Source organism: Periophthalmus magnuspinnatus, chromosome 16 (genome assembly GCF_009829125.3).
Source record: "Periophthalmus magnuspinnatus isolate fPerMag1 chromosome 16, fPerMag1.2.pri, whole genome shotgun sequence".
Classification (NCBI taxonomy): domain Eukaryota; kingdom Metazoa; phylum Chordata; class Actinopteri; order Gobiiformes; family Gobiidae; genus Periophthalmus; species Periophthalmus magnuspinnatus.
Window position 1 is genome coordinate 24,306,704 of NC_047141.1, and position 20,980 is coordinate 24,327,683.

Sequence of the window (20,980 nt, forward strand, 5' to 3'; positions counted from 1 at the left end):
CATACCTACTGCACAGAGGTGACACGGCAGGCTCTGACTACACAATAATACCTGTCTTTGTCACCGCTCTCTCCTATTACCCGACAAGACGTGCACGTTACAGTGGGGGGTTCCCTTGGCTCATCTGTCTTCATTAAAAATGCGACTCCACTGGGGGAATAGGAAAATCAACATAGACAGTGCTGCTAATTTATGTATTCATCATTGTTGCAACATGGGAGGCTTTGTTTGTAGCTGTGCCCTAAACCCAGCGAGGCTTCAGCACTCACCATGCCTCTTTCACCAGGATTCACACCAAGCAGTTATCGGAAATGATTTTATTTAAATATAAATATGTGTACAAAGGTACAAGCAACAATAGCTTATTATAGCAAATAAACTTCTCAATACATTATTAAAACAATAAAAATGGATGGCAATTAGTTATGACCCAAAAAGCATTAATTGCGTTGAATGATAGATGGACAACAAACTATGAACCAAAATAAATCAACAGATAAATGTATATAAAGATCAAATTTACAGTTTAGCAGCTTGCACGCTGTACATTAAGGCTCATTAAAAATATAAAAATAAAGACAAGCGATGATCTTTGCTTTCTTACTTTAAGTCTCATTGTTCTCTTGTTGGCTGCCACTACCAGCCTCAGACAAATGGCAGTACAGGCATTCATACAGAAATGTCCAGAAAGTGGAACGGGCCATGTGCACAAAGCCACGGCTCAAACATGAAATGTTCATGAAGATAAACGCTCAAGAGTTTCACTAGACACATCGTTTGCATGCAACAGAGAAAAAGTATGGGCTCAGTCATTTGTACACATGATATTCAGGGTAGTACTGTTTTTGTAAACATCTCAGAATCTGGAGTGTGTGGTACACCTTTGGACTGCCGTACTCTACCCATAAGCCTGACGATGCTGCTTTCAAGTTTATTTCTATTCAAGATTGCCAATATTTCATTTTCATGAATCTAAACTCATTTTTGATTGTTCCATAAAAGCAATTTCTTTGTTTCTCCCACTGACTTAACCTTACAAAAGCACCTCTATACAGTCAGCCCCATCTTTGGGTCCCTCTTGGTACAATACATACATCAAACCTTTATCTGACAGAGCATCGACTAAATTACACATTCTCCTCATTACTCCACCACAGGTGTTATCCAATGACCAGCACTGACCCTCAGGCTCCACCTCTGAGCGGATGTACCAAAATTCAGTGCCTGCAGCACTGGTGGTCAGTTGAGCTAGCCTGTTGTGCAGAATCATAATGGACAGTTTCTGTGGTTCGCTCACTCCTTTGTTGATGATAGACACGAATGTGCTTAGAATTCCTTTTGCATGCCAACAAAACACCAAATGGCAGACAACAGTACATGTGTTTTTCCTTGAATATCTTGTAGCTTGTAGTTTCTTCATTCAAGAAATAAGAGGCCATAGCTGATGTTTAGTAAACTCTGGAATGCAGGTAAACAGCCCCCCCAGTCGATTGGCCATTCATATTGATGAAAGTACATAGTTGGCCCTTACACTGGGAGAATACCTCCACAGTCTGATTGAAACATGGAGATAACCTGATGAGGTATCACACTATTATTTAGAAGCTTGAACATCACTGTCTTTTGATTGCTCCAGCTTCATCGTTGTTCCCGCAGTAGAATGGGCTTGGTTATTTCATAACCAAAATGACTTCATCCAAATACTGTTCAAAATGTCCATAAAGGACCATCCAAGTAGAGAAAGTCACTGAGTATGTTAGTCCACACAGCAGTTACCCACTAACTGTCTTTTTGTTTTGTCCATCAGACATGAGTCTGCATTCGCTGTGAGGGCCGCCCATAGTCAGACTGCTGGGACGACACCTGTGAAGATGCATAAGAGAAACGAGATGAACTAGACACTTTGCTAGCCTGGTCCGATTGGTCATAAGCATCCACCTTCTCATAAGAGGCAGGTTTGACATAACTGGTGAAAGCGCGGCCATAGGGCGCGGGCAGGTAGGCGGAGCCACTGTACACAGGGTCTGTGGGATACATGTTTCCCTGCTGCGCCGGCTGCTGCTGCTGCTGCGTGGGCTGCTGCTCGTAGGAGGAGCGGCTCACAGTGTTGGTGGCATATCTGTGGGCAAACTCATAGATCCGTGGTTGGGTGCCGTGCTGGCCATACACTGGGCTCGGAGAGGGCAGCTGGGAGGGGGTGTAGACCGGACGAGAGTTTGGTGCAAACTCTGATCCAAATCCAGTACCTCGAATGTGTCGGTCATCATGCCCACGCACATTATAATATCCATTGGTTGGATCCTAAGAGGAAAACATTCAGTAAGTATACTTCAGTCAAATGTGGAAGAGGCTGTCATCACTGTATACATTAAACTTGGCATTTTTTGATCATATAAAGTATGCACTTCGCACCTTAATGTCTGATCGTTCATCCTCCTCCTCTTCCAGTAGATCGCTGTGTTCTGTGCGGGATGTCCCGGGAGATTCGCTGCTGTTTGGAGCCTGAGGGAAGACCAAGCATGCCAAAGCATTACTAAGATGAATCTCATTTGAATAAGTTCAAAACAAAACTATTAGTGTTGATGTCAGATATCAAAAGCTATCATTAAAGTTATCAGTAAGTATAAAAAAAAGTTTACCATGGGCTCTTTGACGTCCTCCTCATCGTCATTGCCTCGGGTTGCATTGTGATCACTGTGAACTATCTGAACTCTGATATCACTCTTGGAGAGACGAGTGCATCTTTTACCTATTGACATACATTAAATACATTTTGAATATTCACTCGGCAACTAAATTATATGTTTATATTATTAATTAGAATTTGTAGATCATACTAACCGTTGAGCTCACCTTTGCCAGTGTGTCTGCAGCACAGAGACACCAAAGTAATGACACATATGAGTAGCACACAGCCTCCCCCAACTGCGCCCCCAACGATGATCAGCATAGGCAAGGCTTCTGTAACAAGAACAGTAAAACTATATGGTAAGTTTGAGTGATAAAATGAAACTACATACAAGCCTACATCCAAATGACTACACAAAGAGGAATAGATCAATGAATTTGTCTTGCTAATCCCATACCCTTCATAGGCTATGTAAATTCATATGTCATGAGCTCTGTCCTGCTCACAACTAGCATATGCTATTATGCTATTGCCGCCACTCCGACTTCACGCTGCCCGGCCATTGTCTGTAATCTCTGTGAGAGAAGGGTAATAAGGCCTGACATGCAATGAAGCAATAGACAGTAATCTAATTAGAGATTCCAGGAGATACCACTAGCCATTTCTCCGGAGACCCCACTCCACAGCCTTGATGTAAATTACTGCTGAAGACCTTTTTTGGTGTCTGCCGCAACAAAGGCTCATACTACAACAGTGTGTAGTAGCAGTGGCTAATTCTCACATGACCTAATGGGGCAGAGATGTTGGGCTGGACTCAGTTACAGTGATACATAATATGAATGTGACCACAAACACATGCGGTTTTCTCTAATTGACTTTTGCCCCTAATCAATATCTATGTTATAGGGCAAACATATTCATTAAAGGAGCCATCTGCTGATTAAATCAAATCGATTAGAAGAGTATAATTAAGATAAGCACAGGACGAGCCCAGTGCTTCCACTTAATCTGGCCTCTTTGCCACTCTGAGTATTAGTAAAACAGATAGGGTGATGTACCTTGCTCCTTTAGTGTAACTAGAGCTGTGCCAGTGCCAAATCGGTTCCAGGCAGTGCAGTTGTAGCGCATCTGGAAATCCTGCACCAAAGTCTCAGACAGCACAAGCGTTGACACCACCCCGACACTGCTGGTGACCGTGTGCACTGAATAACGACCAGAAGAGCCAGAGGACAGAGTCATGTCTCCAAACGTCCACACCTGAAGAGAGGAGCAACAGGGAGTTAGTCACATCTTTAAAGAAGACAAATCATTATTTATTTTACATTTTGTTCATTTAAAAATACATGGTTAATGTAAAACAGCTTAAGAATTAAAACAGGGTAAAAAACTGAAAGGCCTCATCTCTTCATAGTGGCATTTCACCATAATCAAAGGATTTTCATTTATGTTTTTTATTGTTGAAAAAGGGCCATGTGACATTTTTAACCCTACATGTATGAGCCAGAGTCTGAATCTGAAAGTTAATACAGAGTAGTGGGTGGAGATAGGAAGTTGGTGAAAACAGAAAATTTCTGCCTCATGCCTAGATTGCAGGACAATACATGATTACTCAAACAAGCATGAATCAATTCATATGAAACTCTGAGTAAGCTAATGATGTTATAACATTGTTTACATAATGTGTCCCCTTAAGAACAACCGCTAACATGGGTGCTAGCACAGGTGACTGTTTATCGTTACACCCTCACTATATGTTACTCTCTCTACTCTCCCTCTGCTGACCTCCAAGCGGCTCTATTGCTGACATGGCTCACGGGCTCATGTTTAAGCTACCTCCCACGTGTGCCCTGTGGGTGAAGCCTAAGGAGGGTTTGCTCACTGCAGTATGAAATAAGGCTGCTATGTGCTGTCTCCGGCTCAAGGCCAGCAGGGCACCTGTCTCTCACTCCTCACACCCTAATTATCCCCTCTCAGCCCAGTGTATGCTCTGCGGTTCAGTAGGGTCAACCGAGTGATGCCTCCTGGGCTGCTAATTGAATGCGCTTTGGCTAAAACCCACTGGAAACCTGTCTCCTGCAGCTCTCCTTGGCACTACTGTTTTTTTCAGTGAAAGTTAGTGCAATTACAGTTGTGAATAAGTGTGTGTTTGTTAGTGGTGGAGACGTGAAGGTAAGGTCAGGGTTAAAACTACATTGATTAGCTACTGTATAGGTGTGATGGGGTATGTGCAAGGCTCCCTTCATATAGTAAATGACTTGAAAAAAGAAGATGCGGCACTTACAATCTTATCAGGTGGGGGGCTGCTTGCCACTCTGCACTCCAGCTTGCCCTTGGAGTGCTTGATGGCATGCTGTGTGGCATCTGCTGTGATGATAGGTGGGCCTGGTGTGAAGAACAAAGTGAATAGCAGAACAATGAAAACCCTATTAATATTACACAAGTATCACATTTTAATTGTACTGTATAGGTTTAAATAAACGTCACTAACCGTTTACAGTCAAAGTAACGTCTCTTTCTGCCACTCCAATCCGTGGTACGATGGCCTTGCATGTGTAGACCCCCGCATCCTCCTGGGTCACAGCCTTCAGCTGCAAGGTGTTACTGTTACTGAGCACCTGGGGAGACAAGTGAGAAGTGAAAAAGGTGCGAGAGCAAAGCTAATTCGACACGCAAGGACCTCTGAGTCGGCTGCACTGAGGTGGGCTGGCCGCTGTAACTAATGTTAGTGTTTTTGAGTTTAATTTCATTGTGAAGAGCCTTAATCAGAGCATTAAGTACTCAGAGTGATCGTGCTGCTGGGAAGATTGTTGTAATTAAACAGTGGGGACGGCTGGGCGCATAGCGTGGTGTGAGTGGGCCCTAGCCTTTGGAGTAGCCACGCTCACTCAGCGCTCCTTAGCTCATTGATCCTGTCATTCCATCATGCTGTGATTAATCCTTTTACCCCCCACACACACCCACACCCCCTCCTTCCACCGCTGCCCACATCACTCCCACTCTTCAATTTTTTATTTCAGCACACTTATGGAGTAACCCAATTAATCCATTACTTGTAGCAATGTGAGGGACAGTGGCAGTAGGCGGATTAGAAAAAAACTCCTGGCATGATTTGCTCAGAAAGGCTAAAAGCTTTCACTCTTAAGGGCTGACAGCATCGCTTACGCCATCTTTTTTTACTGGGGTGTTTACTCCAGCACCACCTAAGAAATTATATTAGAAGCCCCTCTGATGTTACCACTGATGGGACAAGCTAAGAGACTTTTATCGAATGATGTAGCGCTGCGATGGAAACGTCCAATTTGCTTTTTCTAACAAATTGATTTAGAGCAAATTAATGCTCAAGTGTCTAATGTGCTGGAAGCCTACATAACAAGATCTGAGGTAAAATAACAAATGCTTAGGTTTATAGAGGTGGAAAATGTACAGTAAATACCAGTACTGCAAATAATTGTACCACTTGTACTAGTGTAAACGTGATTGTTAATGGTGCTTTTTCAGATGGTAGAGTGTGATGATGTCATACTCCCAGATGGGAGGCAAGAGCCTGATTGCCCTATTGATTATATGATATTCTTATAATAAATAAAAGATAAATTCACAAATGTTGAAGCTGACCAATTCAATTAGTTACTAGACTCTTGAATTCTTGAATGACACATTTGTTTTGTTAAAATGCACAAAATACAACATATTACAACAAAAATCTGTATTAAATATGATTAGCCTATAGAACAGGGGTTGGGAACCTTTTTAGCCAAGAGAGCCAAAAAAGTCACATATTTTAAAATGTATTTCCGTGAGAGCCATACAATATTTTTTAACTCTGAATACAACTAAATGTGTGAATTTTTAAACAAGACCAACAATTTTAGTGTATAAGAAGTCTCTGAATGTATTGTTAATATTTTTTTAATAACATCTGTGGGAGCCAAGTTTATGTTTATGTTTGGTAATGCGTGCAAATTCAGTGTTAATATTTGAATGTTAATAAATGATGTTTTATGTTAATATTTGATTTATATTTATAAGCTACACTTGTTTATTGCATTAATGTTGATTTTGGAAAATATCTTAGGATTGTCATTATTGAAGTTTTACGTAAATTTGTTACCGTCACTTTAAGAGCGATAGCGTGCACGAAGGAAAACAGCACGCACTGTGAGAACGTGTTAGTTGAGGCAGCGCAGAGAGGCAGCGCATAAAGGCAGAGCCAAATGGTTTTCTTACCGTAGTATTGTTTATTTTTGAGAATTACTTGATTTGATTACTTCTGTATTTATGTACAATTTATTCATTACTTATTGTATTAACAAATGTCAGCTAAAATTTATCTGAGAGCCAGATGTAGTCATCAAAAAAGCCATGTCTGGCTCGCGAGCCATAGGTTCCCGACCCCTGCTATAGAATGTTGCGATGTCACTTGAAATCCAGCAACTAAAACAGAAGCTACTGTAGCTCTAAAAACAACTTTTAGATATAAGAACTGACCTTTTCTCCAAAACAGAAGACTCCCTAATAAGTCTAACCAACTTAATAATAATCTGTGTATCTTGTTATTGTCCAACTCTACACAAATGAATGATTGATGAATATATGGCGATGCTGCATGAATATGTCACAGGACAGTTTTTTGCCAGAGGCCTTGAGCCCAGAGGGAGCGTACGAGGGGAGGTGTTGAAGCCTGAGCAACATGTGAGTGTGAAGGGTAAGTGTGAGGGATTCATGCCTGTAGGTCTCTCTGTGGGGAACAGTGTTGAAATCTGGTGTTGAAGGGGCTTTGCTACCAAAATAAAGTGGTGAATAATGCACATTTCCTTACCACTGTGGAGCCTTGCTTTGTCCAGGCCAGCGTCAGAGGAGGGTTCCCAGTCCAGGCGCAAGTGAAGGCAGCATCCATCCCCAAATCTACTGTCATTGGCTTTGGCTCCGAGAGAAGTCTAGGGCCGACTGGGGTGAAACAACATAGAGCAACAACAAATCAATGCGTGCTTGGCTTTGAAAAATAGCATAAACAGAAAATCATGAAAAACCAAGCTTACACTGGACATCCACTAGAGTGCTAACATTGGTGCTGCCTACAGAGTTGGACACCTCGCAGGAGACAGGGTCCGTGAAGTAGGAATAGTCAACTGTCACCTCCAGGCTGTCCCCGTTTGCCTCCTTAATAGGGACTCCTCCTTTGGACCACCTGGGACACACCAATAATCACATTATACACTTGCATTAGTTCAGGGAAGGCACTTAGCCAGGCGTGACAAAGTGGCTATTAGCTGATTCATGGCTTGTGTCAATCTCAATCAAACTCTGCCAATCAAGCAGGCTATTTATCCTCTCCTTCAAAACAAGCACATACACATCACGGTTCAAATGTGGCTTATCTACCACAGGCTTAACAATATGGACACATCTGCTAGCTAGAGCATATCCCCATGTTTACCTGTATCCAGTGATCTCTGGGTTGGCCGAGGCAGAGCAGATAAAGAGGACCTTGGCTCCCTCAGTCACTGTCTGTGGCTGGACTGATAATGTCACTGCAGGAGGGTCTAAAGTAAGAAGAAAATCACTTAGTATTAGGCCAAAAGGAAGAAATACAGATATGAACAATATTTTTTACAAATATTTTTATAATTGGATATAATATTAATCTTTGTTTACTTGTTGACTAATATGTCTAGTTCTTTTAAAAAGGTACTCGTTGGCTGGTGATGTCAGTCGACAGAATTCAATACAATATTTGGTATGTCACTTAGTATTAGGCCAAAAGGAAGAAATACAGATATGAACAATATTTTTTACAAATATTTTTATAATTGGATATAATATTAATCTTTGTTTACTTGTTGACTAATATGTCTAGTTCTTTTAAAATGGTACTCGTTGGCTGGTGATGTCAGTCGACAGAATTCAATACAATATTTGGTATGTAATTATCTTAATGCATGTTTATATTGGTTTTCTTAACATATACATATAACATATACACTTTTGTCATTATAGATTCTATACAGACCTACAAAATATGCCAATACGGCACGATCACTATGTTTTATATTATATTTGACACAGTTAAGACATCTTGTTAATTGGCTAATGCTGATATCAAGACCTGCTATAATATCACAGTGGTATACTCACGTTGGACGTTGATGGTGATGGATGTTTGGCGTCCTGCGGGGGCAGCTGGGTTGAGCACACGGCAGGTGTAGGTGCGTCCAGAATCACTGTCCTCCGGAACAATGGGAAGCATGCTTACAGCTGACTCCCTCTTCCCATCCTCCATGAGTGTCTACAATGCAACAATAAAAACACACTTTATAACAGCATGTTGTCTGTATAGTTTTACAGTCTAAATACATTACTAATATGAAGTAATGCTAAGACTGGTTATGGCATAACATAGTAAGATGCTGTTTGAGAGTGGATTTAGAAAGCCCCCAGTGACAACATGAGTTCTTTTTTTTAAGTGCAATGTATTAAAATTGCCATCTCCTTCTTTGACGTGGCTGTTAAATCATATATTTTACGATGCAGTTGGGAATATTGTGCTGGTCTCACATTTCTGAAAGTGTTCCCCGTCAGCGCTCCTTGTTTGTCATCATCTTTTAAATCTATTTACTGCTCCCAGAAATCAATACACCTAAGTGAGGAAAGGTGTAGATTCCCAAGATGTGGCTTACAGCTTCCTGGCTGAAACACACATCAACATCTTGCATATAAAAGACATGAATTCCACTCTGGCCATAGACTTTTGCTTATTGGACGCACATGTTTGAGAAAAGCAAGGGCAAGCTGAGCCTTCTCCCTGGTCACGTCAGTGAACCCTTTTCCGACCACAGCTGGACACAGAAAGCGTTTTTATGCTAGATTAAATCACATCAGTTCCTGTCACCACCTCGCGTGTAGAGTGCTTTCAACTGACTGTTTTGAATGTTGCCATCACGCATCACTATATTTCCTCCACTCTCCTCCTCCACCCTCTATCCTCCTGTTTCTTCTCCTTCTTCTTCTCAGTGCAGGCTTCCTAAATGTACCGTTTAGCGTCGTTTAGCGTGGTCAGGGAGCATGAAAAATGTGACACTTTTTCCCAGCCGTGGCAAGCCTTACGCTCCGGCGCATCCCCCATTGTATTTCTGCATTGTTGTGGCTGATTTCTCCTCCGCAGAAAACTCTACTGTATGAAACACTCATGCCTGTCTGCGCTTTGGCATGCTCCAGTTGTGCTGTAGTGTGGCTGCATTAGTGAGCAGGGGGATAGGCAGGGGAGGGGGGAGAGGGGAGAGGGGAGAGAGGGGGATAAAGGAGTGTGTGTGGGGGGGTCAAAGCGTACGAGAGGGGGCTGGAGTGAGCGGGCAAATCTAAAAGTGGCAAATATTTGAGCAATATCAAAGACCATTAAAGGCAGATGGAAAAAAGGTCATTTTGAAAGGGACATTTTGTTACATCTTTAAGTCTGATTGGCACATTTATGTTATTTTTATGTAATAAGTTTTTATATTTCATATTTTGTCCATTTTACCCATATTCATAACTTATGTAGCTTTGGAAATTGCGCAAAGATTTATTTTTTTAAATCCTACATTTGTTTAATATGTTTCCAATGCAACAAAGATACAGCAATGTGTCAATTATTTATTTAAGGAAAATGTAATGTTGACTCCCATATGATTCATGGGCTTTAGGTTACTGTTACATGCAAAATGAGGACTTTGAGGACTTTTTTTAATTCAAAAGATACCATATTTTGCTTTAAATTGTTAATTGCTATGGCAGTGGTCCTAATTTCTTATCATTCTCAAACTCATAAACATTATCAATGATTGAATGTTACTTTATTGTGTACCTTGGAGTAAATGGCTGACTCCATGACTTCTCCGTCTCTGTACCAAGTAATTTCGGCTGCTGGTTTGGCTCCTGAGGCTTTGCAGGTGAGGTTGTGTGGTGTGTGGGCTTTCAGACGCACCACTGGTCCGCCCTCCACCACTGGGTCTGACGGAGGAACTGCACAGAACAAAAGAAATAAACACTTAAAACAAAAACTCATTCCAGCTCCAGACTCCTGTACACTCTCGCTGATATTGAGCTGGAGTTGCTCTTAGCTCAGCAACAATAAATTGCTACAGGAACAACCAAAACATATCCTAGTTTTTTCATCTTAACAGGTTGTGGATTAACAAACAATTGTCATTTATCAGAGAACATAAACAAATACATATAAACCTTATTTTCTTTCTTGGGACAAGCATTATTGCTCTATTTGCTTTTACTGTTGCAGAGTGATGTTTCAAGTGAATTGCTTATTTGTTCATTTATTTGCATGGTTTCGCACACACCATTGGCAAGCCAAGCATGCCAGCCCTGATGAAGGCACCTATCTCCCCGACCAATAAGAGAAGGCGTAAACATGGAGTTTGTGCTGGCCTTTCTCGCTCTTTCCACCGAACCAATTTCACTGTGTGTATCTGAATTGTCAGAGGTCCTTCCGCTGCCGCGCTACGGACACTAATGGAATCCGAGAGCTAGGTGATTTTAATTTCCATGCCGATTCCCCTGACTGCACTCCTGCGTTGACTCCTTTGACTGTGCCGGATTGCTTTGGTGTCGTCTGGCCACATTGATTTGCACACACACTAAACACCCCCTTTCAACCCCTGTGTCCACACACAATCATGGGGTCTAAAGCAATCCATCTGATTCATTTTATGTAGATGTAACATTTGCGAGTCAACCTTTTATAGGGCTTTAAATGGGATTTTAAGTGGCATTATCAACTTTTGTTCCAGCCTCCACATGGGCATCTTTGACTCATTGTGTGGGCAGTGGATGACCAGTCTGCCTCAGGACCTTTGCTTTTTGCAGTGACACTAAACTTATGAAAGGTGGGCAGCCTCGAATTATCCCACAAAGCGTTATCACAAACGGCTTGCCTTTCCACGGCAACCCCATCTGTGGCACTCATCTCTGACTACATGAACTGGCACCTTAATGCCAACAGCTTGACTCAAGGACAACACGCTCTGCCATAAGAGCCTTATAATTCCTCTGAGTCTACCTCTCCTCGAGCTCGTAAGCAAATATAAACACAATTGACAGGTTTAATTAATAGACTGATGTTCCTTTACATGCCAGCAGATGCCAGCAGTGCTATGCCACATCCATCTCCCAAAGGACCCTCCTCTCCTCCCCTCACCCCTCACTCTCCCTCTATCTCTGTCTCTCACCCTCATTGGAAGTCCCACATGAAGAAGTAGATCACTCACATCATGTTAATGCAAAAAGCGCAGTGGAGTTGACAAATGTTGTGGCTCATTGTAAAATGTGCTAACAGTGCAAACCCTGACTTTCAAGTGACGTGGAGAGTCATTTGTGACTACAGCAATCACATTACCCCGGACGTCCACACCGCTGTGATTATCACTTCTGAGGCAAAGGGACAGGCCATATTTTTTCCAGAATCTCTTGGCTAAGCATTAATATGAGACATTAGGGGCGTGAACTTGGAAGAGATATTTGTCATGTTCCGTTGGTGAGCCAATGGTAAATAGTTTGCTGTTAATTGAGAAATCTAGTACTTGTTGTTGCACTGTGTAAAAGGATATTGTAGGAAAGGCAATTAATAGCCACAACTTAAGTTTGTAACTAAAATTACTCTGACAGTATGGACTTCTGCCAAAACATACATTTTAGTTCAGGTGAAAATCCTTTTTCTACACAAACCAATACAACCACAATAATAAGAAAACGCATAAACACATAAACATAGTATTTATATTGATTCCTTATTATGACTATATCTGTTATACAACCATAAAAAAATCTGTATTTACTAAAGCACTGGTTCCACATCTCACTATTGCAGTGCTGTAGGCTTTGTCAATACCCATGTGTGCTGTAATGAAGACACTGCCCTGATTGGCTGCCTGTCCTCCACAAAGGCGTGCTGTGTAGATCATGTTTCTTACCTAGTACAGTGAGTTTGGCACGGTGGGAGCGCAGTCCTGCCTGTGTAGCCTGACACTCATACACCGCGTCATCCGCCAACTCAGCCGAATCGATCAGCAAGCTGTGCTCGCCTGATAGCGGGTCGCCCATTAAGGAGTAGCGTGTCCATCCTACATGAAGCCAACAAGGCGAAAGGCATTAGAGAGGCAAACAAACCATAATAAACATATAAAGACCTGACGTGTGGCTACAACAAGTGAGGAAAAATAGACAGAAAGCTCATTATGGTGGCATTATGAGGTGGAATACACAATAAAGGCACGATGTTAAGGTCAAGAGGAACCCTTGCTGCCTTCTCTCCACTTCTGAGCACATTTAAATGCCAAGATGTGACAAGAAACAATTGATTATCTACCTTCTTACAAGACCCTTAAAATGCTAAAGAATAAATTAAAGTTTGGTCTGTGCAGCTGCGGTCTGCCTGCATGTAGAACATTGCTCTCTCCATTCATTTGTGTAAAACCTTAACAGTTGACAGAGGAGGCAGTGTTTCTAATGAGATGTGGCATTGATCGCAACAAGACAGAGCGAGACGGGGGAAGCAATAACACCGGTGTAGTGAAGACAAACGTATTGTGTAGTACCTGGTAAATCTCGCTCTCCTCCCAGCGCCAAGCCATCTTTGGTCCACTGCACCATCCCTCTGTAGCCCACAATAACACACGGCAGGGTCACTGACTGGCCTGCAACTACCACCTGATCCTGGGGCTGCTGGGAGAAGTAAGCTGCTTTGGAGGCCCCTGGAACAAAGAGAGAAAATGCAATGTTATTATAATATTGAGATAAAGCATGACTCAAAAGAAGCACCATGAAAGAGAAATCTTGTGTATTCTGTCCTTATTTCCATGTTAATGATTTTAGACATTAAAGGGGCACTATGCAGCTTTTCTGGTGGAGAGTCTACAACCTGCTTGTCTCATAGAAATGATTGCTTTGCCAGGAACGTTACACAGTATTGTTTTTAACTTGTTTGTGTTGCATTTATTGATAAAAAGTAGTTAGTATGGTAATGTCCCTGTGCTAGGAAATAGGTTTCAAGCAAAACAACATGAAAAGAAGGCTTTGCGTCCTCCACCAGAAAACTTAAACAGTGCACCTTTGTGATATAGAACAAAAGGTTTGCTAAGCTAATTAGAATCTGTACAATAAGTCATATTTTTTATAGGTGTCTGGTGACTTTATTTCTTAAGTAGTTGTGCGTTTTTCAATTGAACCATGGAAACATATGGACTTTCTTTTAGACATAACTTTATAGAAAAGTGCCAGCAAAGTTCCCTGTATATTAAGTACAAACTGATGTTAACACAACCTGAAATGCATAAAATAACACATCATTGCAGATTCTAACACGCTCCGACGGAATAGATGTAGCAAACATGTGAAAACTGTGGCTTCTTGAGTCAGCAGTGCCTCATAACTTATTTAACTCTTTTCCAACACCATATGCTTATCTGCGTGTTGGCATGAAGCAAAGAGCCATCTCGGGAGGAAAATCTGCCTGTCGTGCTTGTGCGGGTGCTTTTTAGTAAAAATGGATGTTAAACAATCAAAACTCCATTAAAGTTCCCCCGGGATCCATGCGTTTGAGGCTGCTAGGAAAATTCAGCCGAGACACACCTGCTGCTGCTAAGGCTATGTGTTTAAGTGCGCTTATCTTACAGAGGAGTCTCCCCGGATTGGTTGGTCTGGCTTCACACACAGGAACAAGGAACGCAGCGTGAATACGGATCCAGCGCCTCAACTGTTTGTGCCTCTATATGCTAAAGATTGAGCATTACAAACCCTACTGGCAGGAAAAAGATGGCAGCGCTCCAGAGGTAACTAATCCACATGAAGAAGGTAGAAGGGGTGCATGGTTGGTTATCGAAGTGGGGAGCCTGTGTGAGTCAGTTGGGGGGGGGACTTAAACTCTTCTTTTTTTACTTCTTTGTTGCATGATGGAGAATGGTCGGGAAGCGGGACAGAGAAAGATAAAGAGCGTTCTATTCAGGCGGTGTTAAGCCCCCTCCCTCCTTGGCTTCTCTTGGTGGGAGCGCTTAAACAGACAGGCTTGGACCCCCCCCCCCCCCCCCCCCTTCTCTCCCCTCCCTGTCCTGATCCAAGCAAAAGAAAGCTGCTGAAAAGGAGGGCAACATACGGTGGCCAGAGACGCACTATTGTCCCCTTGTCCCACTCTTTTAATAGGCCTCTTCATTTCTAATCAATCCTGCTAAATGCAAGTTTAATAGCTTTTCAATAGGAGCTTTTCCCCCCAGAGGGTAGCTGGGATTTTCTCTCGCACTTCTCTCACCCCTGTTCTCATTCCCAGCTCTACCCCCTCTCTTCCTTACTCCATTCTCTCCAGTTTTCTTTGGTTTACAAAAGTGCACGTACAGGGGGGGTCTTTGAAAGGTTGTTGGTGGAGTTTATTCCCGACTCAATTATCCACTTCATCTTGAGGCGCACCGTGAACTTAACCCTGCCCCATGTCTGCTACCCCCTGCACCCTATACTCCCTGTGCAAAGTGCAGCACAGCTATGTGAACTCAAAGATCTCAGAATGTTTATTTAAACTTTCTATAACCAAGTCCCATCCAGAGATGTGTAAACAATTTATATAGCTTTCCAATAGACTTTTTATGTAGTCTTCGTAAAGATTGCAAACAGCGTTCACGTTATACAGTATATGCACTCTGCACTGTGGATCAAAAGGGACCAATTTGAAAACTTGAAATGAGAAATGAAGCAGACTATTACACATTTAGCGGAGGCTGGCATTTCCCCCTCACAGCCCAAGAAGTGCCTTTTCTCCAGTCCCAGTTAATCTTTTGGGGATTTATACACTTTTTACTCACTATGGTGCAAAACATCAATTGCAATTAAGCATCTCGCCTGAAGCATCTAAATGTTTACAATGATAATAATAACTCTGCAGTGTAGCCTGATTGTTTTGATGGATTACATGCTCAGAATTGTTGTCTTTGCTTCACCCACGTGTAATTTTGCATGCTCACATATGGCAATTATCATCGCTCACAGTCTGATGCATACGTCATGTTACAAATATAAAGTACCCAGTTCGCCGCGTACATCCATTGGCGCTCTTATTGAAAATGCTCTACAGAACATCTCCACTGGCTAATGACTCATGCCAGATTTCTTAATTCCTCCTTGCTGAATTAGACAATTCTTTGACGGTGTATTAGAAGCTTAATTACATGAATACATTTCTGATGGAGGGAGAGAGAGAGAGAGGGGGGAATGGAACAGAAAGTAGGCAGTGTAAAAGTGGAGAATAAATGGGGAAATGTGGGTGTGAAGGGACGTGCTGTGCTGCAGAAACATACACAAACATGCCTCTGGATGCACCACAGTCCTGATATGAGCTGCTCCTGTTGGCTGGGAATGAATTGCTCAAAAAAGCGCTACAGTCACATATTTTCACATATTTTTCCCAGTATGACTTTATTTACCACACTGCTGAAATGTGGCTCTGTTTAACTTATCATTTCTAATATGAGCTGACTAAAATACTTAAGTTAAGATTAGTGTATAGGCAAGGGCACAGGGCTACTGTAAACATAAGTGCATGGTTTAAATGCGTTAAGAACTGCTTTGCGGTACGTGGTTGTCTGGAGTATCTATTTCCTAGTAGTGGGCATTGGTTGGCGTCATACACCCTGGGAAAAAATATCTCAATTTATCCAGGCATGGGGCTAGCACAAAGATTTCAACTAGTTGAGGATTGATTTAAGTATTGTTCCTTTTTGTTCTACCAGTAGACTATTGAGATTGTATTTTCTCATTTCAAAAATTCGTACCTTCCTCAGTGCGGGCATACACTTCTATCCCTCAATAACAAGGTCAAAACATTCGGCCGGATACATTTTAATCCGGATTTCTCAAAGTGGAATATCATTTCACGGCAACGGTGCACACAGGGCTAAGTTTGCCTAAATGTGTATGCGTTTATGCTTTACAGTGAGAGCTGACTCCGCATGTCGTCTTGGTTTAGCACATAGTGTGGTGTATTTGCATGTGCATATTTGTATGTGTCACTGAGCAGACACAGAAGTAATAAATCATAACTACTCATTTCTACTTTATAAATAACTATATAAAGGCTTTCATTTTGAGACTTGTTGCTTGTGGAATGTAATCTGCTATGTTTATTAGACCTATTTCTCTTATTTTTTTTCTCATAAAACTACTTACACAACCTTGAATTTTAATGATTTATAAAAGCTAATAGGACGTGGCCATCAGAGTAGAATAGTTTATGTATTATTTATGCACTATCATCTTGCTCATTTTTTGTAATCCTTATTAGACAGGACAGTAAGCAGCATAAAATGGGGGTGAAGAGAGGGGAGAGACATTGAAGAAACTGTCAGAACCTATAACAAAATTTCCCAAAACAAGTCTTGGCCGTAGTGGTACAGTTTCCATTACTCTACCGACGAGGATAAAACATGCGAGCTGAAAATGCATACTTGACAATTGAGTTATTATTGACATACTAACTTCAGTCAGTGAGTCACATGGCTAGAGCTAAGTGCAAAAAGGGACTTGGACATAACCTATTAAAGAGCTTTTACAACCGCACTAAACCCTGTGCTCTCTCTCTGTCTATCCCGACTGATACAGAGGCATGGGCACAGATCAGGCAGAGACGGACAGATGTCAGTAATGATCCATCCACATCTGCACATCTGCCTCCAGTGAATTAGATTGAAACAGTCACTCCGCATGTGTGTAATGGGGCTAAACCCAGAGAAAGCTAGTGCTACTACAAATGACCTTTAGATGAAAATGTGGATTTAACATGCGCACTACTCATTACCAAGTCACAGTCATTATAATCGGACAGAATAAAACAGGCTTAAAAGTCACTTGAAACTACTTGTGATATGGTTTGGAGAGGATGGGCGATACTCTATATTAGTTTTTATGTACTCGAAGTCCATTTTAGCATGTTTTTACAATAGCACTTAACACAATACATAAAATATACAGTTTTAGTCCTCATCCCCATCCAATCTTGTAGAGTCTATAATATAAGTGCTCTCAACGCGACTGGGCAATTTGCTTCATGCAGAAATAATTCAAAACTGTTCAAAAAAAAAAAAAAAATGCAAGTGGTTGGTATCTGCTATTGGTGAGGAGAATCGGGTGCCCAGCTGCTAAGACTCCTCCACAATGAGAGGGGAGAAAATGAGCTGGAGAAAGAGAGAGGCAAAAAACAACAACACAAAACAATTGGCAAAAAGTGTCAAGCTTGGAATAAACAACCCCTTTCCCCAAATGCCATCCATTGTGCCTTGTCTCGATAAGGCTTCTAAATCGGGCTGGAAAATGCGTGCACCCTTTCTCTCTGTATGGAATTATTATCCCTTTGTCTTTCGTCTGCGCGCACATTTATACAAACAGTTAAAGTATTGCTGAGGTAGTTGAACTAGGGTCCCACGGGAGAAACTTTGCACCCATCTCCCTGTTTGATCCATCAACTAAGCTCATTAGCGTGACTCCCGGTGAACTTCTACATACTTTAGTGTGGGAAGCTATCTATCAACAAGCCCCTCTCCCCAACTTATCGGTACTACAGCCAGCATATGTGTGATTATGCGGCTCTATACCTTCATGACAATCATCTCACGCTGCAACCAGCCACCCACGTTCACTATCTTTCTCTCCATTCTGGGTTTTTGTGCCCAAATTGGAGTCTAACAGCTTTTAAAGAGCTGTTTGCCGTGGTATAATCCTCCAAGCCTCCCCTCTCAGCCTTTATTCCATTGTGAAAATCTTGGCTCAGACTGCGACCCTTTTTACAAACTGGACCCGCTCATCCTTGCCCCCACCCTCCCTCTCTCCTCTCTTTTCCTCCCTCTCCTCCAACACCCCACCCAGGCCTATTCCACTCAATCCTTCTCCATCCGTTCACCATGATCCCCCAAATCAAGCACACGCAGGCCACCACAAGCCCTCCCTGTTACTAATTGTTGATTTGCTTTCTCTCACAGCTCACTTTTCTCAGACTCGGTGTCAGCTGTCATCTCATGCCAGCCTCTCCTCTTTGCACTTCACCATCCACTGTCCTCGTTTTTTTCCCCCCTCTCTCTTCCTTGTTCTCTCCTTCTCTGCAACCCCCGGTGTGAAAATCACAGGGGTTTGTGTCAGCTTGTCAACACAACACTCAGGAAAGCACGGCACAGAGAAGGAAAGAGAAAAAAATAGTAAGAAAGAAGCCACTACATGTTCGAACGACCGGAAAAGTGAAGTATGGTAAAAATGGAAAAAGTGGGTTCCTGTCAGTGGCCAATTGCAAAGGGCCTTAGAGGGGATTGATGGAATGGTGTAATCAGTCTGTCTGCTACCTTGTCACCGCAAGTTTTTTTTTCTAGTGCACACGGGGGCAGCACCGCATGGCTGAGCAGTGGCACATCTTCTAACCGGGTAGCTGCTATCACGAATGCGCTGGATGGGGTAATAGAGCGGTATGCATACAAACCAAGTGAAAGGGAGAAAGTGCGACAGCCTATTTGACACAGCGAATATCCGTGTGTACGCTTCAACCAGTCATCTGCAATACATACGCTGCTCCACAGTCCCATATCTGGAGGGGGTCTATACGCGATGTAATTCCACCACACAACCCCCCCCTCCCTCCCCCTTTTCCGAGGCCAGGAGGCAAAGGGCTGCAAGCTGACTCTGTGCGCAGACAGATAGCAAGTGACTAGGCTGGCTGGCAGGAAGACAGGAAATAAAAACGCATATATATATAAAAAAGAAAAAAAAATCCAAGGGGTGGAACGCAAGGAGGAGGTGGCAGTATGAAATTGTCTGTACACATCAGGACGGTGTTGACAAGATGTTGATTGAGCTCGTCTTGTCATTTCGCTCCCACTTACCCCCCGGTGTTTTAACTGCCAGACAGATGCTAGCTGGATCTGTGTCATGGCTCCAACCCTTTTCTGTCCAAGCCCCCCCCCCCCCCCCCTCTCTCTCTTTCCCACTCCTCTTTCTCTGTCACTTCTTCCCTCCCCACTGTCTCCCATCTCCTGCCTTGTTTTCACCACTATTTGGACAGACAGAAGGGCTTTCAGCGTAATTTACAATGCTTTTAAATCATTAACTTGTATGCTTGTGTTTTCTGAATGCCTTGCTTCAGTTTGTTTGTGTGTGGAAAGAAATATTATAACATGTGAGTGAATGGCAGCTTGAAAAGAAGAATATGAAAAACTAGATCATTTGAGTCCCGAGCTGCAGACATGACAAGTAAACAAAACAAATAAACATAGGATAAATAATTGATGAAAAATCCATACAAGAATGAGGAGTTAATGTAAAATTGCTGTCTCTTGCTTTTTCTAAGAGCGAATGAAAACAAAGGGTTCCTCTGCATAGATTTGGTGCTGGGACTCAAAGCCCTGGGGTGTCAATTAATCTAGTCTGGGGATTTCAGGCCTACACTTGCTAATTGAGCCCAGTGGAGACCCCCTTGGCTTTCACAATAGGAAGCAGCATGTTTTATAATTAATATTTTCCCTTCTTTATGTTATTATATTTAATTAGAGTATAATGCAGTAAATGTATGCATCTCATTAGCTGTAAAGGGCTGTGTCTATTGTTCAGTGCTGCTGCTGGGTGATGGAGGGTCTTGTGGAGTAGCATTGATGATACACTGAAGTCGCTGCTGCGCTTTTGTGTGCACCTATAAAACACAGTACGCTCTACGGGAGTCTCATTAGTGTTGTTAATATGTGCTTTTTAAGGCTCAGAGGTTAATGCCCGCCTTACCTCCACCGCACTCACTATAGCTGCCACTAATTTGATGCATAATTCTTCTTTGTCAGCGACTGACGAGAGGTTCTACAGAGCAGCCCGCCGATCAAGCTACTGGTCTGAAGTCCGCATCCAACACAAAAACACTTTTAATTAAATCCTGCCTTTTTCTTCACAAGCCAGTTTGCACAAGATATATCTGAGCTGTTGGGTGTGCCGCAATCGCTCTGTCCCAAGAACATAACTCACAGCGATTAAACAAATTACCTGTAGTCCCAGGAGAGCCGCGAATCTACAACAAACAATAAGACTGTGATTCACTATACTGCCACCTCAGACAGAGCACAAACACTAAACACTGGACATGTATTCATCAGTGTCTGCCACCAACTTCTAAAGCTCTGCACACAAACTTTAAATCCCACATCAATTTTAGCTTTTCATTGCCTCTAAAATGATAAATGCAAGACTATCACACTGAAAAGGAACAAAAGCATTACCTACCAACCTCAATACAGTACAAACAGCTTTGAGAAACAGGGAAAACGAGAAAACTCATTTCCTGAAACTCCATTTCTTAAGCGTTGATTA

General features: G+C 42.3%; 2 protein-coding genes across 3 annotated transcripts in view; both read right to left on the bottom strand.

The window, feature by feature from the left end:
* Window positions 1-20,980, bottom strand: part of lin37 (lin-37 DREAM MuvB core complex component) — a 114,527-nt gene that overhangs the window by 93,479 nt on the left and 68 nt on the right. The gene's annotated exons all lie outside the window — the stretch shown is intronic.
* kirrel3l (kirre like nephrin family adhesion molecule 3, like) overlaps window positions 305-20,980 on the bottom strand; it is a 33,460-nt gene continuing 12,784 nt past the window's right edge. Inside the window, exons 2-15 of one of the 2 annotated variants that reach the window (XM_033980993.2) lie at window positions 13,213-13,368; window positions 12,589-12,738; window positions 10,470-10,627; window positions 8,765-8,915; window positions 8,067-8,172; window positions 7,669-7,817; window positions 7,449-7,576; window positions 5,118-5,244; window positions 4,911-5,011; window positions 3,688-3,886; window positions 2,854-2,961; window positions 2,640-2,749; window positions 2,413-2,502; window positions 305-2,301 (exon numbers count right to left, since the gene is read on the bottom strand). In XM_033980993.2, the coding sequence (XP_033836884.1) occupies window positions 1,804-2,301; window positions 2,413-2,502; window positions 2,640-2,749; window positions 2,854-2,961; window positions 3,688-3,886; window positions 4,911-5,011; window positions 5,118-5,244; window positions 7,449-7,576; window positions 7,669-7,817; window positions 8,067-8,172; window positions 8,765-8,915; window positions 10,470-10,627; window positions 12,589-12,738; window positions 13,213-13,368 (2,231 nt within the window). In that variant the 3' untranslated portion in view covers window positions 305-1,803. Of the gene's footprint in view, window positions 2,302-2,412; window positions 2,503-2,639; window positions 2,750-2,841; window positions 2,962-3,687; window positions 3,887-4,910; window positions 5,012-5,117; window positions 5,245-7,448; window positions 7,577-7,668; window positions 7,818-8,066; window positions 8,173-8,764; window positions 8,916-10,469; window positions 10,628-12,588; window positions 12,739-13,212; window positions 13,369-20,980 lie in introns of both variants that reach the window. The other variant, XM_033980992.2, reaches the window with a different exon arrangement.